This window comes from Perissodus microlepis, chromosome 12 (assembly GCF_051167445.1).
Source record: "Perissodus microlepis isolate ML-2025 ecotype Zambia chromosome 12, ASM5116744v1, whole genome shotgun sequence".
In the NCBI taxonomy this organism is placed as follows: Eukaryota; Metazoa; Chordata; class Actinopteri; order Cichliformes; family Cichlidae; genus Perissodus; species Perissodus microlepis.
Window position 1 is genome coordinate 11,823,544 of NC_140472.1, and position 24,618 is coordinate 11,848,161.

Genomic DNA, 24,618 nt, shown 5'->3' on the forward strand with positions numbered 1-24,618 from the left:
TAAAAATAATAAACAAGCTGTCCTCACTCCCCACACCAAAATATTATTACATTTCCACGGCGTGGATAGTGAGGGGGAAATACGTAGCACTCAAAAAGCACTAAAGCATTGGGGAATGCATTTCATTAATATTAGATAACCCCCATCCACTCGTCCTCTCCCCAAATAAATACATAAATAAGGCCCTCATAAAGAAAAGCACAGCTCCAGCTGAGATAAACAATGACTCATGATTCTCTTCTCTTGTACCTCCAGGGCAAAATGTTTATTTTATTCCCACAGCCTGCCATAAATTAAGCTAACCTGCACCCATAAAACATTCACTATCTCAAGCAAAGCTGCCCCTGAGGACCTCGGCATAAGCTGGTCGGAGAGTGGTGGGGGAAAAAAAACAAGGAAGAGGAAGGGAGCGAGCCTGTGGTCGGTATTGACTGTTTACCTACTTGTGTCCATTGTTTCTTGCATTGGTGTGAACGACTCTGGCAGGGCGTCTTTAATATCAGTCAGCTTCATGTCCACGACAACATCGGGCCCCTGCACGAGTGACAGCGCGGAGGCAGCAACTTTTAAAAATAATATATGCAAATGCAACTTTGGAAAGGACAGAGAGCAAGAATGAGAAAAAGGTTAGTCATTTTTTTGGGTGCTCAGGGAGGAAAATGTAGAGATAATAGACTCAATGATTTACTAAAAGCTCAAGAAGTCTCTAAAGAGAATGGTTGACAAAATAGCTCACGTAATTACTCTCTAATAGCTTTTTCTGGAGTGAGAGAATGCATGTGTGAACTTGTAATCATTCTCAACCTTTTGGCGAGAAGCTATGGGGTGATGGGAGACAGAGCAGGCAGTCTGATCAACAGAATGGGACTAGTTAAAAATAATCACGGACTGTGTAGCTGACATTTTCAAGCATGACTCTTCCCTGTCTCCCATTACATTTTCATTTTTTGCCATAATAAATTGCAATAATACACAGCGGCAGTAGAGAGTGGGGCGAGCCAGGCGTGACTTGATGCGTCCGAAAAGCCTGGATTCCACTGCCACTGTTGCCCGACAGTCATTACCATTAGAGACATTTTTTATTCATAGTTTTTACACTGACGTAAGGAGGAATATGGATGAATGTTATTACTATGCATGAAACCTTTTTTTTTAGTGTTTCCCCCCCTTTTTTTCCGGGGAGAATTTTTCCTTCGCAACCTGACAAAGGGGGCTATCTACCTTCAACCTAGAGTATGATAAATCACAAACTATTTACTTCTCCCCACATAATACAGGGGCTAATTCTACAGAATCTGTTTTTGTCATAGACAATTACAGTGGGAGCTCCATTGACTGGCAGACAAAATAGCCTTTGTTGATGGCTCTGTCATGTTTTATTTGCGTCAAAGTCTTCAAAACAATGTGGACACGCATTTTAAGATAATATACAGGAACTAGGGGAAGGCCATTTGTATGCTATATACTAAACCGAGGGCCAGATTGAGCTCCGGCACGAGGCAGCCGCTGCCAGGTTGCCTGACTTTAAGGGGGATGCCGAAAAAGAATCGGACTCGATTAAGTCCTAAAATTGAGCTGATGCAAAGTAATAACAAAAATGCAGGTTTTGTTTACTGCCTGCACCGTCCACCTGCAACCCACGGAAACTTAATTAATAGACGACCAATAGTAAGCTGTATGCGCTGAGGTTAGACAGGTTGATTATCCTGGCAATGTAAGCAGGTGTATTTATGGCCACAGAGCAGCTGACAGCCAAGCAGAAACACATCAGCTGTAGGCTGCAGGCAGGAGAGGAGTCAAAAAAATGCCCCAACAGCATTATGAGGAATACAATGCAAAGATCATTTCAGCCACAGAGGAGTCGTGGCTCCTCAAATCAGGAGCTCTCTCTCTGTAAATATATATATATATATATATATCCTACAGCATTTTCTCTTGCATAAATAGGAGGCATTTTCTGATTCAAATGTTATATGTACATAAGCTTTGGTAACCATGGCTGCTGCTGATCAGATAAATTGGAATAGTTAAAATACAGCTCATTGCTATTTCATGAATAAACATAAATAATATCTTCGAGGGCCACCAACATGAAAAATACCTCTTCCAGGTATTATCCATCCAGAATATGCATGCATATCCATTTTATCGAAAACTTTAAAACTGCACTACCAGTCCTGGCTTTTTTAAAGCGGGACTCATACAAACACAAGGCCTATTAAGATATTCTGGCAGCAAAAAGTGAGCTAATGACCATTGGCATACAACAATCAAAAAAGAAGGTGCAGCAGATGAGGAGCTAGTGCAGAGCGCATAGGAAAAGGGAGAAGTTTACATTCACGCTTACAGTTTTCCTGGTGAAACAGAGGTAGCGAGTGACCTTGGATTTGAATAAGCCGTCCTTCCTCAGGTCGGCATCAGAGCCATCTGTTGTTTGTGCAACCTACGTGGAAAAAATAGGGGAAAAAAACAAGGAGAGAGAAAACATGCAGGAGGTGGGATAAAGTTAATGTATGTATGCCATGAGCGTGCTGCTTTTGCCTCTTCCTTTGCATACTAGCCTTAATTAACGCTTGCCTACACTACTGCTCCATCTCATTAGTGCTCTGCGTGGGTAAAGGAGTCTTAGCCTCCAAAAAGGTGGCTAAAAATATCATCTCTTGGGACTGGGCTGATTAAAGATGCCCTGACAAGGATCTGCTCTAATAAGGGAGGCAAACTTCAACGTGGGAAAGCAGGGAATATATTTATGGTAAATGTGGAACGTATCTTTTTAAAAAAAATAAACCTTCTGTAATGTATCCAGAGTGAAGACGTGGGTAAACTGAGACTGAGACACTGCGCACACAGCACGAGTAGTTTTACTTTATTTAAGGAGACAGCTTTTTCTAAGAATAAATTACAAAGAATTTAAAGTCTGATTTCAAAGACCCGAGCCGCTTGCCCTTGTACAACAGGCTCATTCATAGTTGTAAACAAGCAGTAGAGTCAGTAAAAAAAGAGAGATTGCATCAAATTGACAGCATGTGGGTACCACAAGTCAACCTCAAGGTCCTATACTGCATTGCTATGTAAATTTAGGTATGCAGGGCAGAGTGATAAAGCAAAATATAACCTGCAGACTGCATCGCAGAGACTCTTCCATCGTTCGAGCAAACATGCTTGGCTGAAGCGTCATGTTCCATTGGCTATCATGTGAGAATAACCTAAATAACTGCCAGAGTTATTTTCTAAAGGGATCCTTTACAAAGAAGAGTCAATCTAATGAGGTTCATTCAAATGAAGAAGTCATAGATCTCTGCACCCACCCACACACATTACCCCCTTGACAATAATGATGAATGACCCCGGTGACTGGTTGAGGGGGGGGGACATGGTATGGGGAGATTCATGCAAAACCACCACTGACTAGATGGGCAGAGGCTAGAGTGGGGAACAGAGACAGATAGTAGGATGAGGAGAGAGAAAGAGGAGAAGATGAGCAGAGAGAGGGATTGCAGGGCCTCTCCACGGCAGTTCCATGAAAGGTCCCAGAAGGAGCCAATACATCACCAGCCTCCCTTACTTCCTTACAAGACAACCCGTCTTGGCCACCTTTTTCCAGGTCAGTAGCCAGCGCATCCTGTCAGCGTAAACAAAGGGCTCGCTTTGTGAAACCCAAAGTCAAGTTGAGGAGTAACGAGGGCACGGTCCTCTGAGGAGGCACCTCAGGCATCATCCTGCCACAGCCGCCGGCAGCAAGAACGCGACGCAGCTTGAATTTGAAACGCCAACCGCTGAGCCACGGCAGCAAAAGCATGTGTAAACTTGTAGCGGATCTTGTCTAATACATACACGAGTGCCACTGTATGGTGCCGTCATTACACAGACTTCAATGAGAAGAATGTCACCTGTCTGATAAGAGATATCACACCTCTGATATTGAAATATGGTCGTGTCATTTGATTTAAAATGCAATGTCAGATTCAACTACTGCTTCTTAAAAGCTTATGCTCGCAGTGATCTGAAAGCCCACCGATGAAACAAGTCTTTAGGGGGTATTGAATATTCCTATGAAGCATCTCTGGAGACAGACATAAGCAGCAAGATGCCATGAAGCACTGAGAGACACAGCTGTGAATACAGATATAAAGGCATAAAATCAAAACTCTCTGGAGAGTAAAACCAGGTGAAGAGAAAATATACGAGGCACAGGGAAACAAAGAAAAACACGGAAGCTGAGAAGTATTTCAGATCTTATTTTAAAATAAATCAGCTTCTGACAATATATTAAAAAACACACACACTGTGGCTATTTACAGGTTTTTAACTTTATTTGGGGGGGTCTGTAAAATAGTGTAAAAGCGCACACATTTTAATGATTAAAAATAACCATTAAGAACACCAAAATGACTTCCATCATTACAATTTATTCCTCTGATAAAGCCTTTATAAGCTATGTTTGCTGTTCTGTTTGTCTGCCTGTCATTAGGACCATGAAAAAAACTACCAAGAAAACCTGAGAAGTGGAGCACAAGGGTACACATGGGTGCCCTTTAAATTTGGGCCATTTTAAAGAAAAATCACTTTCTTCAAAACGGCTGAATACAGCATTTGCCTTGGTAGAGTTTTTGCCCCTTAAATCCCCTTGTGTGTGTGTGTGTGTATAATATAATGATATATATCAGGGTAGGCTAATGAAAATCCAGCTGAGTGACATGAAAACATAATGACCCACACCCAGTCCTTTGCATTTACAATTTAACACTTATCCTTATTGTCCTTCAGTATTCCAGTTGTGACATTGCTCTGTGAGCATACGCCACAGACAGATAGATTTAGCTGTATCTACATGGTAGTTATAGTGGCTGTACTGCTGGCAGCTTGAGCTTGGACACAACAACAAATTTCCTCTTTGGGGACACTAAAGCATAAAGTAAAGTAAAACTACAGTGACATGATCCATTTGTTTCTTAAGTCACATTTTGAAGCTTTGAGATACAACTTTCAGGTGCAATGCAACAAACTGGAAGTTGTGAAGGGGGCGGGTCTGACTATGAAGCCACCCATTGGCTAATGGCTTGTCAGTAACAAGTTGTTAGCCAATGATGGTTCAATGGGTGAACCCCAGATAATCCTCTCTGAAACAGTATGACCAAGATTTAAAAAACAGACATATTTTGTATAGACATACTCCAATACACAGTCCAATATTTCAGTTGGAAGTAGGGCTGCCACAAACGATTATTTTGATAGTCGACTAGTCACCGATTATTTTTGCGATTAGTCGACTAATCAGATCATGCATCCATTGGACATAAAACGTACAGCTTATTGCACCAGCAGCATCTGATCTTATATAACTATCATTAGCTTACAGCTTTAAGTGTTTAAGGTATGTGCTAACTAAAAATAAAGACAAGATGATAGTTTATTAAATTTTAATGAAATTTGCAGATTGTTTCGGTGGAGTTTAATAAACTCAGCCGTCTGCTCCTTGCTATCTAAAATATAACAGGACACCGGAGTATATTCTGTGTAAAAACTATAACTTTAATCTCAGCCAAACCGATTTACTCAGGAACAAATAAAATACTAAAAAAAAGCCAAACAATAACATTTTTAAGTTATCTAAGTGACTTATATATTATGTTTAACCTGAGTAGCGAAAGACGGCGGTGGGTTTTAAAACGATTTGCCGGGAGTCCGATGTTCTCACCGGCTCTCGTGAGCCTTGCCCCCGGCTAGCTATCGAGCTGGTGGGTAACAGACGTCTCCAAAACGTTGGAGCGCTTTTGAAAATATGTGGTGTCTTGATAAGCTGAGCAGATATTTGAGGTTTACACAGATACATTCTCGCCTGAAAATATGCTAAACGTTTATTTTGTGACCCAGAAAGAATAATAAGAGTAATATTAAAACTAACTAGCTGCCGCCATTGTTGGAAACTGAGCAGGGCTGTGCGGTTCCTGAATTTGGACACAGCTACGATACCGGACACTGCTTCTTCTTCTTCGGGGTTTAACGGCAGCTGGCATCCTTGTACATGCAGTGCTGCCATCTTCTGTTTCAGTCCGTTATTACACTCTTAAATCCTACTACTTATTCCTGCGTCTTTTGGGATCTTACAAAGCTTCAAACGACGCGTCGACTATTAAATTAGTCGTCGGCGATTTTAATAGTCGATGTAATCGTGATTAGTCGACTAATCGTGGCAGCCCTAGTTGGAAGCAATGTCCATCATTACTATCTATGTCATACACCCAATAATTTGCTTATGCAAAGGATTTTCCTATTATTCAAGGAATAATAGGAAAACAGTTAACACTGGCACCTCACAGCAACAAGGTCCTGAGTGTGACTCCACTATCTGGCTGGGGCCTTTCAGTGTGGAGTGTGGAGTACTCTCTGGGTACTCCAGCTTCCTCCCACAATCCAAAGACATGTTAGTGGGGTTAGGTTAATTGATTATTCTAAAATTGCCCATAGGTGTGAATGTGAGTGTGAATGGTTGTCTGTCTCTAAGTGTTAGCCTTGCAATAGAGTCGCCCTGTGACAGCTGGGATAGGCTCCAGCCCCCCATCACCTTGATAAGGATAAGAGGATGGATAAGACGTAGTCACTCTTTCTTACAATGCCTAAATGTTTTGTTCATGGCTGAAATAATTTACAGATAGAGGAGGAGCATTAACAAGTACATAATAATGATGTGGGGCAGCTGCATACTGTTTGCTTGAGGCTGTGTTCAACTAGCCACTAGGTGGCCATTATGCAAATGTGCAGGGATGTAGACAAGCCATGCAAGAAACCCTGTTTTCCTAACAAGACATTTTGGACAGAGAATAACTTTTCTGGATGACCTTTGAACTTTGCAGGCGTTTGACAAGCACAAAAATAGTTTATGACAGAAAAAGAGGTGAAACCCAAAAAGCATAATATGTGTACTTTAAAGAACTAAAGTCACTTTGAAATCTACTTGACTTTCTTGTTGAGATTCAGCGTGTGTGTTAAGGTCGGTGCTAAAGCATGCGAGCAATTAGTTTAGCTGAAAGCAGAGCGGAAGAAGCTAGCTGCCATAGCTCCTTTGCAACCCATGAACAGAGCATGAGTGAGCAAGAGTCTACTCAGTGCGTTTGATGTTAGGTGGCTGCTGGTGCTTTAGCAAAGCTCCTGATCCCAGTGGAACAGTGTTTGATCTGGGCCTGCGCTCTCTCGTGTTGGAACAACCTGCTCAAGTTCAGAGATGTGAGCGTACGGTATCAGAGAGCAAAAGAGTTAATCAGCTCTTTGATCTGCTTTATAAAGTATATGGAAAGTATGGTGAACAGTCCGTATTAAGGAGGTATTTGAAAAGATTTCTTATATGAAAGGAAAAGAAAAATCAATACAGCTAATATCCTGAGACTTTCCCTCCTCAGTGGTGCATTAGTACACTGATACCAACTGCAGATATTTTTGTTTGTATTTCAAGTCTGCAGACGAAAGACCACATAGTGATGTTCGAAAAGATATTCTTGAAGATGGGACAAACGCATTTGAAATAGATCCTATGAGCCTGAAAGACCTTGAATCTTATCTTGGAGGATGACTTGCACTTAACTTTTTATTCTTTATGCTCTAATCTTGAATCATAACTTTTTAAGTTTGACTTAAAAATTTAAAGGTTGTACTGCAGTCCTTCTTTTCTACAAGCAAGTATCTTACTCTATCAGAAGCTACCATCTCAAATAGAGGAAGTCATCAGATTTATTAGGCAGCCAAAGTTTGTGGGTGATCCACTAACAACACACTAACGCATAAAACCAACCACAGCCAGTTTAGTGACCAACGCAGGTCACAAAGCGCAGCTATGAGGTAGTTTAAAATAATCTACTAGCAACATCCCTGCAGCTAAGCACTGATAACTTGACACAACTAGGAGTCGACAGCCAACATCTGGCACATTGGGAAGGCTGTACATAGGCACAATACTTTACATAAACTACATCCTAATAACAGCATGCTAACAAGCTTACAACAGTGCATTTAAGGTTAACAATATCAAATTTCTCATATTTAGCAACTGCCATGTTGCTAAACACCATCTTAGTTCATTCTGGCAGCTGACCATTTCAACGCAAAGTGCAGCTGAGGCTGATTGGAGCATACACATTGTGATTAAGATTTATTTATTATGATACCCTTGCAACAGATCAATGGCATTAAGCTATGGCTCCAAGTGTAGCGATTCACACATTTGCTTGGTAAGCGAAAGGCATCTGGTATAAAAGCCTGCCAAATCCAACATGCAGAATTACACACTATGGTGACCCTTTGTGACAAGGGAGCAGCCCAAAGTAGCTCAGATGCTAACATTACCATTTGAAACTAAAGTAGTAACCTACTAAGTTTGGTCAATTAGTTCTACTAGCATGTTTTCATGCAGTAACAGTATTTCCTGCAAAAACAGAGTGAAATCAGATTTATATTTATTTTAAAAATATTAGTTTTTAATTTTGCACTTCTCGTCTACCACCCTCTGGAACATACACAGTGTTTGCGCACACAGCGTAAGGTGCAGTGGACTGGTAGAGAATGAAATCTGATTTCCCTGTGTTTGTTACTGTGTGGCGTGTACGTAGTTTCCGTGCCGATGGCTCCTTTCTGATGCCAACCCACCGTCATCTGCTCGATAGGAACAAGCTGAGTGTGTTGGGTGGAGCAGGAAGAGATAAAAACAGGGGGAAGAGGGAGGCTTTGGGGGCCTAATGAAAACAAAAGAAGCTTGAATAGGAAGAAGGGAAGAGGAAGAGAGATCTGCCCTTGAGCTTGTTTCGTGCTTTGATAAACTTGTGCACTATCTTCTCTTTTTTTACCCTTTAAACTAAGTTACAAAAAAAATCTAATTAAGCAGCCTACCCTGCACTACTTCACATTTCTGTTAATGGTGAAGACGCTGTGAGACTTGAATATAAAGAAAACATGAGGACAAAGTTAAATTATATGGGGATAAACCTAACATCATTAAACCTTTGCCTCTGGTGTGTCTACAACACTGGTGGCAACCAACGATGGCAATCCGTCTAATCATCAAAGTAAACTTTATGAATAAGTCATCTAGCAGATCTTACAAAAACACCTTGAAAGGGTGCCAACAGCCTGGGTGTGCATTATGCTACACAATCATTTTCAACTGTCACATGTGCAACTCAGTACAGAAAGCAAAATAAATCTTATTAGATCTCCAATTATGACAACAATCACTGATTAACAATTTGGATTCTGGTCCTATCACAAAAACACTTTAAAATGTTAAATGCATCATCAGGGCAAAAAAAAAAAAATTCAATTCAAAAAAATTACAAATGGGATATTTTGACCTTGAGGTCGATGTAATGAAATATGAAATATGAGTCACCTTGCTCTCGAGTTATTATGTTCACAAATTTAGGTGTCCACTCCACCTGGCCACCCACCCACCTACCCAGCATGATAATGACGATACCCCATCAGCCTTTGATGGGGTAAAAATAATCAGAACCTTAATGGGTGTGGTACAAAAAACAGTTACAGTTACTGTAAGTAATTATACCCATCATAATAACTATATGGGGTTACCACTGACAAAAGTGGCTAGGTGTCACCTCTGCTAATTTGACTCAGAACTGTATTTTCATCGTTGGCGCCTTTTGGATCATTTTTAATTAGACTGGTTTTGTGTATGTTAATTATATGAACAGCCATAAAAATAGTCCGTTTTTGGTGAATGACTTCTTTACTTGGAACTAATTAGCGAATATCTGGACATCTGAAAACTATGGATACAGCTTAATAACCAGGCTTGCCAGCATAAGCTGGTTTACATCATGGTGGCAGGCAAAATGCTAACACTGAACCTCCAGAATGCAATTGGTGATTTCATGGTGTACGTCAGTCTTTTATATATAAAACCTGTGCTCAGGATGTTTGTACTCACAACATCGTAGCCATCAGGGGCCTTGCTGGGTGAAGACACTACTCCAACTGCAGTGATGGGGTCTATGGGAAACTGGCTGCTGACTTCAGACATGTCGATGCTCTGTTAGAAAAGCAGAAGAGTACCATTACAATTGGTACAATTGGTATCAACAGTTCTTTCTGCAGAGGTGAAACACAAACATACACACACACACACACACACACACGTGCGTGTGTGTTTCACCTCTGGCAGTCATTACACAGAGGATGCACACAGACTTTCTTGGCTAAAATGGCCACAATATTGACTTCTTGATGAGGCTTATTAGGATCTAGAAGAAAAAGTGTCCGCCTAATCCAGGATCAAATGACAAGTGAGACCAGTGACAAAACAGCATTTGGAGACTACCCAATGACTTCACCAAATCACAAATTAGGGGGAGTGATCACATATTTTCAAGGAAGTCCCAATCAATTGCTATCTATTCCTGTCTAAGGGAATTTTTTTCTAATGGGTATGCAAGCCTCTTACAGGGTAAGTGGCTTTACAAAAGGTTCCCTTGCACAATTTTATTAGATTAGGTTTAAAACATTCTTGTACTAACTGACAAAGTTGCTGCATTCAATCTTGATATTTAGAAAATCTATTGCAATTAAGCTGATCAAATTAGGGGTTTTACTCCAGAAAACAGCTGTCTCTTTAACAAATGCTAGATAGCTGTACTTATTCAAATGAAACAGGATAGCAAATTAGCTAATAGATTGAAGAATCTCTTTGTAACATTCATTTGTTTAAAATGAGCTTTGTTTTTCCGGCACAAAAACAAGGCCTGGAGAACTTATCCAGGCAGATTAACTAAAAAAAGAGAAACCATTGCAAGGATATTTCATTTCCAAAGACAAAAATCACCATGAAATCCAAGATAGTATACAGTCTTAATATTACTGAAGAGCCAGTTTGTGGTTGTAAGTTATATGGAGAATTATAATATTATAATAATAATCTTACAAATTATTTAAACGTCTACCTGCGAACATTTTGCATATTGCTAAACTGTCAGGTCACAGGTGACAAACTTCAATAATTCTTATGTTAAGGACCATATTTAGAAACATTATGCTCATAAAATTAAGACGCTAATGCGGTTTATGCTGTATCTGACAGTCATATTTACAAGCTAAGAGCAGTTCTTTGGCTAAAAAAAAACAACTTTCTGTTTAGCTAGCATACTTACTGGTTTTTCTAGGGTTTAAAGAGTTTTAGCTTTATCCTGTATCCATCTCGAAAGTGCTTATTTACAAGTGCCCAGTTACAACTGCTTTACCGAGAGGGGTGTGACGCAAAGACAGCTCTAGTTAACGTCCAACATGCATCTTGTGTTATAAAACGCTAACGCCTGCCATATAGCAGTCTTACAAATTACCTGGAGACTTGAAACCCACCACAAACTCAACTGTGAGCTGACACAGAAGCTAAACCCAGAGTCCTTTGTTTTTTTACCTGCTAAAACGTCTCCCCCCGCGGTTATCACTACCACTTTGTGAACTTTGGCCTTTACATGGCAACATGTAGGAAGGAAATACTTCCTGGTGTTCAAGGGAAGAAATTATTAACTACAGTCCAATATTTGGTCTTCCAAGAATAATTTTTTTCCTGTGATTTATTGTTTTATTAATAAATAAACAAATTAAACTATAAAAAACTCCAAAATGGGACATTTTATTCAGCAAACGGCTTAGATATCAGTTGCTTAAAAAAAACAAAACAAAACAAAAACTTACATTAAGAACAAAGTATGCAAAGAATTTCAAGGCCTGCAATGCCAGGGTGTATTTTTTAGCAATAACCTACGTGATCCAATTTAGCTGTTGTAACTAAATTAGGTTGTGCTTCACTAAATGGCTATCATTACATGGCTATATCTACAGGTCACGCCTCCTGGCAGTTGGTTGTCTCTCTAATCGTCACATGTCGTTTCTGTAATCAGATGAAAGTAAGACCAAGCCCAGTGTATTGACTTAGCTGTAACATTAGGATGTTCATGTCTCTCTGAGTGCAAAACTTGAAAGCCTCTTTGTAGACTGTCCAAAACACCAGCAGGCGGCAGATGCTTTCCCATCATCGAGTTTATTATTTCTGCCCCCACCATACCAATCAAATAAATTATTTCATTCTGCGACTATTATCCTAATGTACTGTATTCAAATCAAAGACTTGTTGCTCTGCTCTATGACATGGTGCCATATGCTGGCCGAATGTAACACGCAGTGAGATGTATTTATTGGCGATCGGTTTTCCTTCTGAAATTTATGAAGAGGGGATGACTTTCAGAGGAAAGTGACACCCCATGTAACAAAAAAACATTTTAACACCTCCATTCATGTGGTTGATTTTACCAAGGATGCAGACAAAAATATTACCGCTTGCCTTTATAACCCTTTGTTGGTTGTCTCACTATCCAGTATATTAACATTTAATGAACATAAAAGACCTAGAGAAAATAAAATGTTTGCCTTTTACATTTTGTTTCAAATCTTACTGTCGATGCAGTGCGATGACAATTCGAATAATTCGCATAACATCTTTCATGATCCTCCAAATATATCTGATTATCAGATTTTACTCCTTTAAGTCATCATTTGAGTTTGTAATGGGGAGAATAGTTTGTCTTGCCTGGCTGACAGAATAAAATAAGTGTAAAGATCCTGGCATGTTGCAAACAGTGTTCTTCATGTCATACAACACAGCACTGATAACTGTGGCTAACTGAATGTCAGTTGGAGCTGCAATTAATTCCGGTGAGGAAATTTACACAGCGGAAGAAGATTTTCCTACTTTGTAAGCCCCTGTAACACCCCGTATCATCACCACCAACAACCTCACACGCACCAGCACATGCTATCACATCAAGGTGTTGACAACCTACTGAAATGCGCTCGTTTTGGGCAGAGATTTGCAGTGGTGCTGAAGTTGATAAAATAAAATCTCAGGTGTTGGTAGGGAGAAAAGAGTAGACGGAGGGGGAAAAAAAACCCAAAACAACAACACATGCTCCAGCTGCGAAGAGGTGCACCTGCTAAAGTAATGGTCTAATTATGGAATAGGTGATGAAACACTCATCGAGAGTCTGGAGATAGCAGCAACACATGCTAACTGTGAAAACCATCAGCTTTTACAGTGTTTTAATGTGTGGCACATTGCATGCTGAGGGTTGTGGGGTAAGATGAATGATGGCTGTGGCAGATTTCTGTGGGGGAGCAGCCAGTGTAGGACGCATAGCATTACAGCTGGCATTTTGAAAAGGTTCATTAAAACTGTGATTTCTCTGTTCATGCTTTGTTTCATGTATACTTTATGACACATCTCGCTTTAAAGTTGACCCCATAAATACTGGATCATCTTATCATGAGCAAAATATCACGCACACACACACACACATTCTAGTAACAATCTTGTAGTCGTGAGTGGTAATCAGTGGATGAAAGAAGAGCCCCTGGACTAAAATTATACCTTGGTGAATAACTTTGCACCTGAATGATTAAAGAAAAAAAACAGCAAAGGTTTTCTTTTCCACGTGTAAAGGTCATTCACTGTGTTCAGTAATTTGCTGACACTAGACTAGGGACCAGGGATGGAGATTTCTGTGTTGCCACCCCGAGAGTAATAATATCCTATCTCAACTTGGGAAATCTACTGCGCCCCAACGTCCCCGTCACCCGCATGAGCCCATTATGGGCTATGTAGAAATCTGCAGGTCTCATTTTATATATAACCCTCAACCCCCTCCTCCTTGCTTTTCTACACATTTAAAAAAAAAAAAAAAAAAAAAAAAACGTGTCTCCTGAATAGCTTATAATAACAAGCTTTAGGAAGCCTACCCTGAGCATCCCCATAGAATACAGCCTCGCATGGCTCCATGATATCATGCTTCTCTCTAATTAAAGGTCAGTTTGGTCGAGTCTCATTGCTGCCCTGGCTGGGAAAAAACCTCCCGAAACATGATGGCTTCTCCAAATGTGATTTAATTTTCCATTTATGCCATCTGTTTTCTTGGCCAAAGCACTGAATTGCACAAGTTGAAAATGTATGAACTGTCAGATTCACTCACTAATTCTTCATGTTTGCAGTTTAAAACAAATCATCCATAAAAAGAGGAGACTTCTTAAAATGCTTCTAGATAACGCGGCGCTATTTCCGACAAAGTTTGCTGTATCTCAGTAAAAACAGAACACATTCATTTGGAAATCCTTTCAAATCTTAACTCGAAAAATACAAAAAAAGCATATTTAATAAGTTTAATATCAAAACTGTTTGAGTTTGAAATCAATATCTGCCACATGTTTTGTTTTTTTAACAGCACATAAAAGTGATCTAATCCTAAAACAAACATCTGGTGAACATTTCACTGCAAATTAGGTTAATTAACTGCAGGTCTGTAACATGACTGAGTATAAACAGAGAAGCCGAGTCTTCCACAAGTAAAGACAGGGAGGGGTTCGCCACTCTTTTAACAACTGTTTCAAGTATTCCAACAATTTAGGAATAGCATTAGTCCAAGGAAAATTGAAAAAGATTAAATCTAACATTATTGTTATGTTAATGATATTAAGAATCTAATATCATTATAAGAATCAGAGAATCCAGAGATATCCTTGTACTTCAGGGGCAAAGCTGAAAACCAATGTTAAATTACAATGATCCTCAGGCTCTTATTCAGTCTCCTTCATCTTCCTCTTTAGGGATCTGCTGTCTTCATCTCACCCTATTTCCTTGTATCCTCCTCATGTCAGACACACCTTCTGCATGTCTTCTCTCACTAAAGCCATAGACCTTCTCTTTTCCTCCTGCCTGGAAGCTCCATCTCTAATGTCCTTTGTCTAAGAGTTGCACTGCTTGTCTTAAATGTCCAAACCATCCCAGCTCCACCTGATACAGTTCTGTTGTGGAAATCAATGCACCAGCTCGACAGACCAGAGCGAGCAGAGTTTGTCGCTTAAGCTATAAATGCAAGTTAAATCTGCATCAGGAGCTCATTTAAGTTGGGATTAAGCAAAATACAGTAGTGCACTGTCCTGTCTGGCTGAATAAAACTAGAAATTATTTCAGGAAATGATTGTTATACCGTTAAAAGCCAGCATTTATGACAGCATAGCTGTGCATCAGTGCACACAACTGTGTAGGCATCATTAATGCTGAACAATATATACATATTTTATGATTTAGATAACATCTTCTTGTAACACCTACATTCTGCAGGTGTTACAACCAAATACATCTATAAAAGAGTCAAACAAGCCAATCTGCAGCATTTGGCAAACTATAATCATAGAAAGGTAGAATAGCTTAACATACCACGTTTCCTTTTTCAAATTGTGCTACTGGGATCAGGTTTTAAATGAGCATTAAGTATATATATTTCAAGACGGAAACACTTTTTTTTCAATAACACGTGCTTCAGAGTTTAAATAATTCACACATCGTTAGATTCTGTAATTTACATCTTAAACAGTTTCCAACTTTTTTGGAGATGGTGTTGTACACAACTTCCAAAATCAACCAGTGGTTTTTATATATGGCCTCTAAATTTCATTTGTGTATTTATACTTGTGCATGGATCTTATGTGACCGTCCTACTGTAAGTAATTGCTTCTGTAGTATATTACATTTGCTTATCTCTATCAGCTTACACTTTATTGCTCAACTTATCATTAAATGCACCCATACACGAACATGCATCTGTGCATGCAGACCACTAATGCATGCACACATACATACACACAAACACACACACACACACGCGCGCACACACATACACTTTCCTCCGTCTGGTGGGGAGTCTGGACTGCTCCGACTGACTGCGCCTCACTGCCCTTGTGCAGTGGTGTGCCAGTTGTGCCTTCCCCCATCGCTGTGAATGCCACCATCTGGTGTGCCACGTGGACATCATAATCTCCCCTTAATTACATTAGCAGTGCAATCAGTTACTGCATTACAAGGCCGGGCGAAGAGCTTTTAAATCTTGGAGGAAATCATAAATAATTGCACTAAGTACCCAGCGCCAGATGTGCGTGCCAACTTGGCTGGCATGAGATAAATAGTAACCTCAACAACGGTGTTCAGTATCCAGTCTGCAAATATTTTTTGGGCAGTACGATCCCGTCGTCCTTTGCTCTCAGCCCCACCGTTGTCCTTTTCCTTCTGATTCTCTCACTTTGTGAAAGCACGCAGCGAGGCTAGGCACCTTGGACAGTCTGGTACCCGGTGCTTTTGTGCATCCCTGCAGCAGTTTGACTGATATAATGCAGGAAACCATCCAGTTTGCAACAAGGTGTTTCAGTGCATCGCAGTCCACCCCATTACGACACCCTTCATTCATTTCTCAGTTACATAATTAGATGTTCCTCAGGTATCTTGTGTAGAAATTGAAATTATTTATTAATTTTTGACTAGTTGCATTAGGTGTATGTGTGTGTAGCTTGTGTGTAGCTTAACAAGACATCATACATTATGAGCTACTGTCACGTCTTTCACCTCAGAGGGAATGTCACGTTGTGTTGCATGGTACTTTTCACTCATCTTCCTGTCATGCTCTTAGTTCCCTCGGCTGTTCACACTGATGCATATCTCACTCAGTTTATTGCCAGCATTAAGTACTCTTGGCCATAGGCTACACAGGACAACCAGCAGAGTGGTCACTAAGCTGTGAAATTACAGGTACTGAAAACCGTTTTTACTGGCAAGCTAATGTAACATTTCATTAAAACATTACTAGTGTTGTTATTGATAGATCTGTGTTTTTTTTTCTAGTATGACATGTTAAAGCTTTCGTTGTATCTGTATCTCCAGTACAAACTTTAAAACCACATACTGTATTTAGTCTTCTGATCCAAATACTGTTTAAAATATGCAAATATAACGGTTGACATTTTTTCTGAGGTAAATGGGCATGGCTTTACTGCTGCAATACTTGGTTTTGCGCCTCCTGCCAAGAGTTTAGAAATTCCGGTATATTCAGAGCAGTGCCACACTGTCATTAGGATAATGACAGTGTGGCACCATCACGATAATACTCCCATCCTTCATAAACTTCTCTGGCTACCAGTCCCCTCCATGAGAGAGCTGAAAACTCTTCTAGGGACTTATCAGCACATCTAACCTTTTTGTTTATAACCATAAAAAAATGTTGATCTTAGCAACATGACTGTTTAAGAATCTGTAAGCCTCTGTAAATAACTGCACAATGACTGATTTTTTACTATATGCAGTGGGGGCTACAACCGTTTTTGGATTCAACACTTGAGGCTTTGATTGTCAATACATCAGTATTGGCATATTGCAATATATATGAAGCAGTAGTTCTGCCATCTCTCCTTTATGTCTGTGAGACTTGGACCCTTTATCAAAGACACATAAAACAGCCAGAAGCCTTTCATCTATGCTCCCTGAGATGATTGTGTAAGATCAAATGGCAGGAAAAGATTCCAAACATTGACGTGCTTGCAAAGTGTGGGATCAATGGCGCTGAGGGGATGACTATGAAAGCCCAGTTTTGCTGAGATGGACATGTGGTTAGAAAGGATGACACCCAGATACCAAAGACGTTGATCTTAGGCCAACTCAGCTGTGTTACAAAGTGTTCTGGATGCCCACCCCTGATAAAATAATGCAAGATAGAAACCGCCGCCTGACACACACCAACTCAAAACTGACCTAGTTGGTGACAAAAACCTTTGTTGTCGCAAAAGAAACTAGATATTTGAAAAGAGGAGGGTTGAGGATGTGCAGCAGAAATGTGCAAGACAAAAGGCCAGTGCCTTACAACCTGTGTCAAGTTATGACCTGTATATGTAAGTTATGTGCAATCTGCATCATGCAAGCCAAAGTGGAGCCTAGCATCACACATGACAAGGCACTGACCCAGTGCAAACACAGCACAGCCACCACACACAACAGAAACTGCTGATGCTCATCTCTCAACGCAAGAGGAGAATCCATACATACTGCATAACTAGTAGCAGCTACACTGAGACCAAGTTGGATGCTCAGAGGTTCACAGGCCATTATATCAGTACTTGTGTTGTATGTGATATAAAGTAGTTCTACTTTTAGAAATCATACAAATATAAACAGGTTGATGCAGGTCAGCTGTGTCGTTACCATTTCCTTATCACATAACCACGTAAAATCATGCAATATGCATCAAACCTTTTGTCATATGTCTAAATGTCTATGTCCATTTAGGTTTTACATGAATATGCTGCACTCATGTACAGTGCACCACATATTATATGGTAGATTTAGTTAATGACTGGTTGAAGAGCAGATATTATTTTATTTGACCAAGATTTTCCATGGTTGATTAGAGCTCCAGTGATTGTGTTAGAAATGGCTAATGGGTGCGGCGTAGTTTCCAGTACTTGAATTGAACGGCAGAGATTTTCTGCTTTGCTCTTGACGACAGAGCCCTACATTACAGTTTGCATCTCCCTCGCAGTGTAAATAAGATATAAATTCACAAAAAGAGCCCTCAACAATCTATCTCCTAGATGGCGATATTGATATTAACACGTGTGTCCATTTCAATTTGATCACAATCTGGCCTTCAAAGTGCAATTTGAATGAAGAGGTGTCTTTCTAACGACACTATGTGAGGATAAAAACAAAGCAGAGTGAAGAAAGAGAATTACAGATATTGACTAAATGTGTCTTATCATTTATCATAATTTCTCTATCCACTTTGTCACAGCTTCAGCATTTAAGGAAGATAGATGATACAAGATGTTGTCCTCTCTTTCATACTTTCCATGCTCTGGGAAGTGTGTCCAATATGGGCTTACGTTACCTGTTTGCAATTCATTTGGCACGTGTTTGTCACTATGAGACTGTTGTGTATTTCTTGCATGTTTTCCTATGCGCCGTGCTGTAGGACATCTGGCATTTTGACCTTTAACCTTTACGAATAAAGGATATTCATGAGTGTCTGAATACGGCCACTAACAGCAACTACTTAGAGGACATTGTGTCAAATTGCTACACAGGTGATTTAGTCGAGTAAGAGGTTGATATATGTTATCCAGTTAGTTTCTGAAGGCTCCACAATGTCAGACTGGTGTCATTAAGGAGCGTGGCTTTGCAAGGTGTGCCATTTGCGATGCTGCATCCCGGTGGGCTTTGTGCTGAGGTGGTCGTCTCTGCAAGGGCGACCATTAATATCTTAGAGGGACTATTCCCATGGCGAGGTGACTGGTTGAAGAAGGTCCTGCTCCAATGCAGACACCTACAACATGAAAGTTCAAAAAAGTGCTGACTTCCTCGTGAGCTCAGCTAGCAGCAGCCATCTGTTCCACTGGTAACTAATGCAAAACATCCAGTGTCACCAAATCTCCAGAAGGAATGTGATCTACTGTCTTTTGTGTATTTTTTTTTTCAACAAGAGAGAGGTTATGCGACCTAAAATTAAACAAATCACACATATAACAGACAAGAGCTGGAGAACAAAACCCACAAAGAGTTATTAGTTTAATAAGATGTAGTAGGGTTTAGCTCTCACAATATTTCCTGTTCTCTATACAGTGATCTTCATATCTATTACACACGCAGGACTTTGTCGCTCAACTCTCTTATGTATTTGAATGTGTTGTTTGCCCTGGTGTGGTGATTTAGAGGGAACATTTTATCAAAGCTAGCCAAGCAAGTCTGGTCCACTAGGGAGCCAGGCATTTTATAAGGGTATAAATAATCAATGACACTGCATCTGTAATGGCCTGTAATGCTGTTTGTTAACCCCCCCCCCCAAGCCCTCCCCCATCCAGGATGGCACGTTTGTTGCTTAAACAATAGAAATAGATTGCCATGCCTAATTGACAAGGCAGGGGAATCTCTCTTTATATGCCTCAGTTTATTTCTGCGTTTATTGCCCATGACCCCTTTTACATCATGCAGTGAGGTACTTCTTTGTTTTGTCGTTTCAATAATCAAAGTTTTTAATCACATCTGCATGGTCATTATCTGTGTCATATCCATTTTTCCTTCAGTAGAACTGTTCATGGAGTAGGCAAGATTTATATGAAATAAGACCTTGTGCATGAAGGGGATTCAGACTCTGTCATTCAGTGTATTCTCTTGAGTTATGTTAGCTGTTGGTTGCTGTGAGCATCAATCTCAACTTAGTTCTATGGATCAATTATAGTACTGTGCAATTTTCAGAGAAACGTTTTTGTTTTGTTTGTTTGGCCATAAAACACTTAAAAAAATTCAACTCAAGACGAGCCGGTGTTGTGTCTACAGATAATATACAACTTAACAAAGAAGAAATGTTTAAATTGTATCTTTAGGCACTTTGTTAGTAGCAGCCTGTCACAAAACACATAATTTGCTCCCATTTCATTAAGTGGATCTATGAAAAATGCCAAAGATAACACAGTTTGACAGGCGTAAAATAGTGTTTTTGCACCAACAAGGTGATTCCCAAAGATACATTAGTTGAAAACTTGGCATGTCTCAGAATGGTGTACAGTGTGTCCTTAAAAAGTTTGAGGAATCTGGACAAGTGGATGACAAAAGAAGAAGTGGCGGGACAAAATATATCTACTGCAGATGAACGATATGGGAAGATCATGTCCCTGAGAAAAATCCAGCAAAGGCCTTTTAGCTGAGTACGAGTGACAGGTGGAGGCTGTGGTATCCCAAATTACACATGAACTGGACTCAAAATCAGTGGCAACAGGTCGAATTGTAAACATTTGCTAAATCATCATAAGTATGGAGTTCAGGAAAGATGTGAAAGAGTGTTAAACACTGCCACCTGTTAAACAGTAGGGGCAGCTCACTTTAAGCAATGGTGTTGGGGATCTTATCAAAGTTCATGGAATTAATGTAACTAGTACTCTCAGCCTCTAGTACTAGCTTATACCAGGTCATCTGACCAGGTCAGATCTGACTGGCAATGGCTTCTGTTTTTAGCATGACAATGATCTTAAACACGCACACACAAAGCATACCTGGATAGAAAAAAACACAATGGAACACAATCCTGAAGACTACAAAAATAATTTACAAGAAAGCTAGCTTCAGAGACTTCAGGCTGTGATGAAAAACAAAGATGGCCATATCAAATACTGATGTTAAAGTTCATTAGAATTGCTAAAAAAAAAAAAAATTTTTTGCCTTGTATTCTGTATTTAAATGTATGTTTGTACATGTTGCATCGGTTTCCAATTTTTTGAGTAAAATAAAAAGTGGCTCAAGACTTTTGCACAGCACTGTATATGCCAAACTTACATAAGCTTTAAACAATTACGTCAGGTTCACTTGAAACACCATAAATTAGCACAGATATTAACTATTAAGATAACTGTGGTAATTTAAATGTTTCTAATAGGTTAAAAAGAAGCGTTAAGATTAAAAGTGTCAGTAGCACTGCTTATGTAAGATGACTTTTGAGATGCATGCACCATGCCATTACTGTTGCCTTCTCTCTTACATTTCACATATTTTCAGAAAAAAAAAAGCAACTCGGAGCTCTAAGCCCAAGCACCCTCTACCAAACACGATCCATACAGTATTTTGAGTTTCACCCCTCCCCCCATTCTCACCCATGAGCTTCTGATTTCCATTATTATTAATATCTGCCTGTTTAATTTTCAGCTCTGTCATAATGTGTCGGCCTAAACTACAAGAGACAATCCCTTATTGATTACTTTCCCAGCAGCCCCGGCGCATGCCCCAGCTGATCACGCCTCTCATGCACAGACATCTCATGCATTTCAGATAATAAGCTGCTGCTCTGGAGTTGAAACAAATTGGATGTGCAGTCAGTCACTGTCCAAGTGAATCATGTTGCAGTCTGTCAGTGGACTAGGCTTGGATTATCATCTTACCCAAGCGAGGCAAAAAAGGTAGAAAAAATTGCCACAAGCACCTGCGATGATGGCGAGGGGGTATATGTGACTTTCACATTGTTGTTGCAGACTTACGTATGTTGGGACTACTGATCACCACATGTGGTAGAAGAAGATCAAAAACATCATTAATATCAAGTAAAATTTCAGTTTTTTATTTGTTTTGAGGAAACTGAATAAACTCACTTTCCAAATTTTTTTCTTGAGTGTACTGTAGGAATTTCATTGATGCACTAAATCAACGATAAGTAAAAACAGGATGCAAATTGCTGTTTACATGGCAGTCTAATATAGTGCTGGAAAATCCTGATATGAGTGGGATAAGCTCTGAAATTCTTTCTCAGCTGTCACACACTGCTCTTTTGCATGACAATAGTGGTGAACTTTGAATAGCAGCTGCTCAAAGCATCGTGCTCCATGCGCATGGACATGGACAAGCCATCCTGTGCCAAAACACTATTTCCAGAACAATGCTGCCATTGTATTTACTTACTTATACATTCTGTAACAGAAAGAAAATAAAGCATTCTGTCACCCTGGACTTGGCTCCGTTTCAAATTCAGTGCACTTTCACGTGGAAAAATCAAAAAGGGAAGTTTTTGGAGTTGCACAGGAAGAAATGATTAATAATACATCAGGATTATAGAACACAGACTGTGCTGCACTGACTTTAATAAGTCCACAGAGAGAAAACAAACCCAGACTACAAAAAACAACCGTGCTTGCTGTCTGAAAAGCATCTGCATTTAAACTCCAGAAAATTCTCTCCTTAGTGTAAAGTATTAGTTAGCACCGTATGATTAAAATGTAAATGATACCGAGCGCTCACGTTCGGTTACATATCGGCAATTTTTCAAAAAGTATAAAAGAATGATGGTTTTATTTGAGAAGTACACCTGGGCTACTGTGGTTTGCTGCAAAACCCTGAGAACTAGAATAATTGGCACCCTAGTGTAAGACTCCCTCTGTTTGGTGCCAGCTGTTTAAAATATGGATGATATTGTTTTCATTGCTGGGCCTTTGTTGAGTTCTGCTTTGGCCGTGCAGTATAATACTCTGACTCTGACCTTTTCTGGCATGTGGAAAAGTAAATAAACAAGGCACTGATGTATTCCCTGCGTTACCAGAGGAGCTGAGCAGCAGATTTTCCGTTGATCATATTCAGGTGTCTAGATACAAAAAGCTGTCTGCCGCTGCCTAAGCAAGAGTGGCGAGATGCCTTTTTTTGAGTGTAACAGGAACAGAATAATGGATGATGGGGAAGAAGAAAAAATTTATTGACAGCTGTGATCGGTATATAGCATCCTCCCTCTATTGGCAGATTCCCACTGGTAGCACAGCTAAAGACTATTGACCATGAGATGTTTTACTCTGAGCAGTTTGTTTTATTTTGGGTTTGTTTTTTCAGAAATACAGCTGCCTGTGGAAGTACCAATAAAATGCAAAGCAAGCAAGTTTAGGTGCAATTTCAAAATAAAGTTTTGATGTATTAAAGTGAATTACATCACATTCGTATATATATATATATATATATATATATATATATATATGAATGTATAATGTTCAAAATACAAGGAAGAAACGAATGCGCCCATGTGGAAGCGAGACATTACACATCAAATATATCACATCCAGCTTGGTGTCTATATTTTGTGTGGGTCTCCCACTAATTTTCCCACTCATGGCTGCCCATTGTCAACTTTTGCATAAATGCATAAATACGAAAATGATTAAATTTAAGTCAAGCCTTTCTTGTTATACACTGTCGTCTTAAATCATGCGTAAATGTGATAATTACCCACGCTAGGCCAAAAGGGCCCATCACTGCCACTTTAAATCCAATAAACGCCGTGACCTGATCACTATAATTGACCATCTATCAAGGTCATTGAGGAGTACAATGATGTTAACTGCTGTTTATAATTCCTCTTGATCATTGCTAATTACGGAAAGTGTGAGAAACCAATATTCCAGATACTCAGAGAGCGGCTGTCAGCCAAGAGGTAGGACTGAACGTTTTAATAACAGTTAGTTTGAAAATGACCGCAATTGTGATTTAACGTGACACACGTACAACTTCAAAGTGCCCGCAGACCTATTTCCTTACCCAGCATCCTTAATATTTCTGGGGTCCCATGTACTGATAAGGATGATGTCAGGCACATCTGATTAAGCCACACCCACAGAGTCCAGCCTGTTAATTTACTGTTTTTCTATTTTATCTTTGGTTGTTGCTTTAGTCCCAAAACATGTACTGTTATATACAAGAACGTGTTAGCACCAGAATGATTAAAGCCAACTGCTTTGGTTTAGTTTCCTGAGGTAAATGAGAACATGTAAGCTACAAGTGTATTATATTGTAACATAGTTAACTTGGCGTTGCATTTAAAGGCATATCCAATGAGAAGGGGTTTAGATTTACTCAAGGGAGAATGGCAGCCTTGATCATGAATTTCATTTAGCCCTATAATGTTCTGTGAATATGAGGTGCACTTAGCAGTCAATTTTTACACAGATGTCACACATGACCTCCAATGACAATTTAAATAAGCCTAAATACGTTCGTTACGGGGGGGGGGGGGGGAAGCATATTGCTACCCTTTTAACAGTTCACATTTCAATATAACACTGCCTATGCTGGCATTTGCAGTCCACTTCTTCAAGTCTAGTGTTCTCAATGTGCCGCTCGCTGGGGCAACAAGTCATTGAGAAAATGTACAATTTATTGAAATTTTATGGAAAGACCCTTACCCCGTTTCACCACAGCACAATTACGTAAAAGCCATCTAGCCCTTGAGTAAC

The 24,618-nt window shown here is 39.7% G+C and overlaps 1 protein-coding gene across 1 annotated transcript in view; it reads right to left on the minus strand.

Annotated features, from left to right (window-relative positions):
- mvb12bb (multivesicular body subunit 12Bb) overlaps positions 1 to 10,039 on the minus strand; it is a 32,831-nt gene extending 22,792 nt beyond the window's left edge. Inside the window, exons 1-3 of the mRNA XM_084947134.1 lie at positions 9,935 to 10,039; positions 2,348 to 2,443; positions 444 to 534 (exon numbers count right to left, since the gene is read on the minus strand). Coding sequence (XP_084803260.1) covers positions 444 to 534; positions 2,348 to 2,443; positions 9,935 to 10,027 — 280 coding nt within the window. The 5' untranslated portion in view covers positions 10,028 to 10,039. The remainder of the gene's footprint in view (positions 1 to 443; positions 535 to 2,347; positions 2,444 to 9,934) is intronic.
- Between the last annotated feature and the right edge of the window lie 14,579 nt (positions 10,040 to 24,618).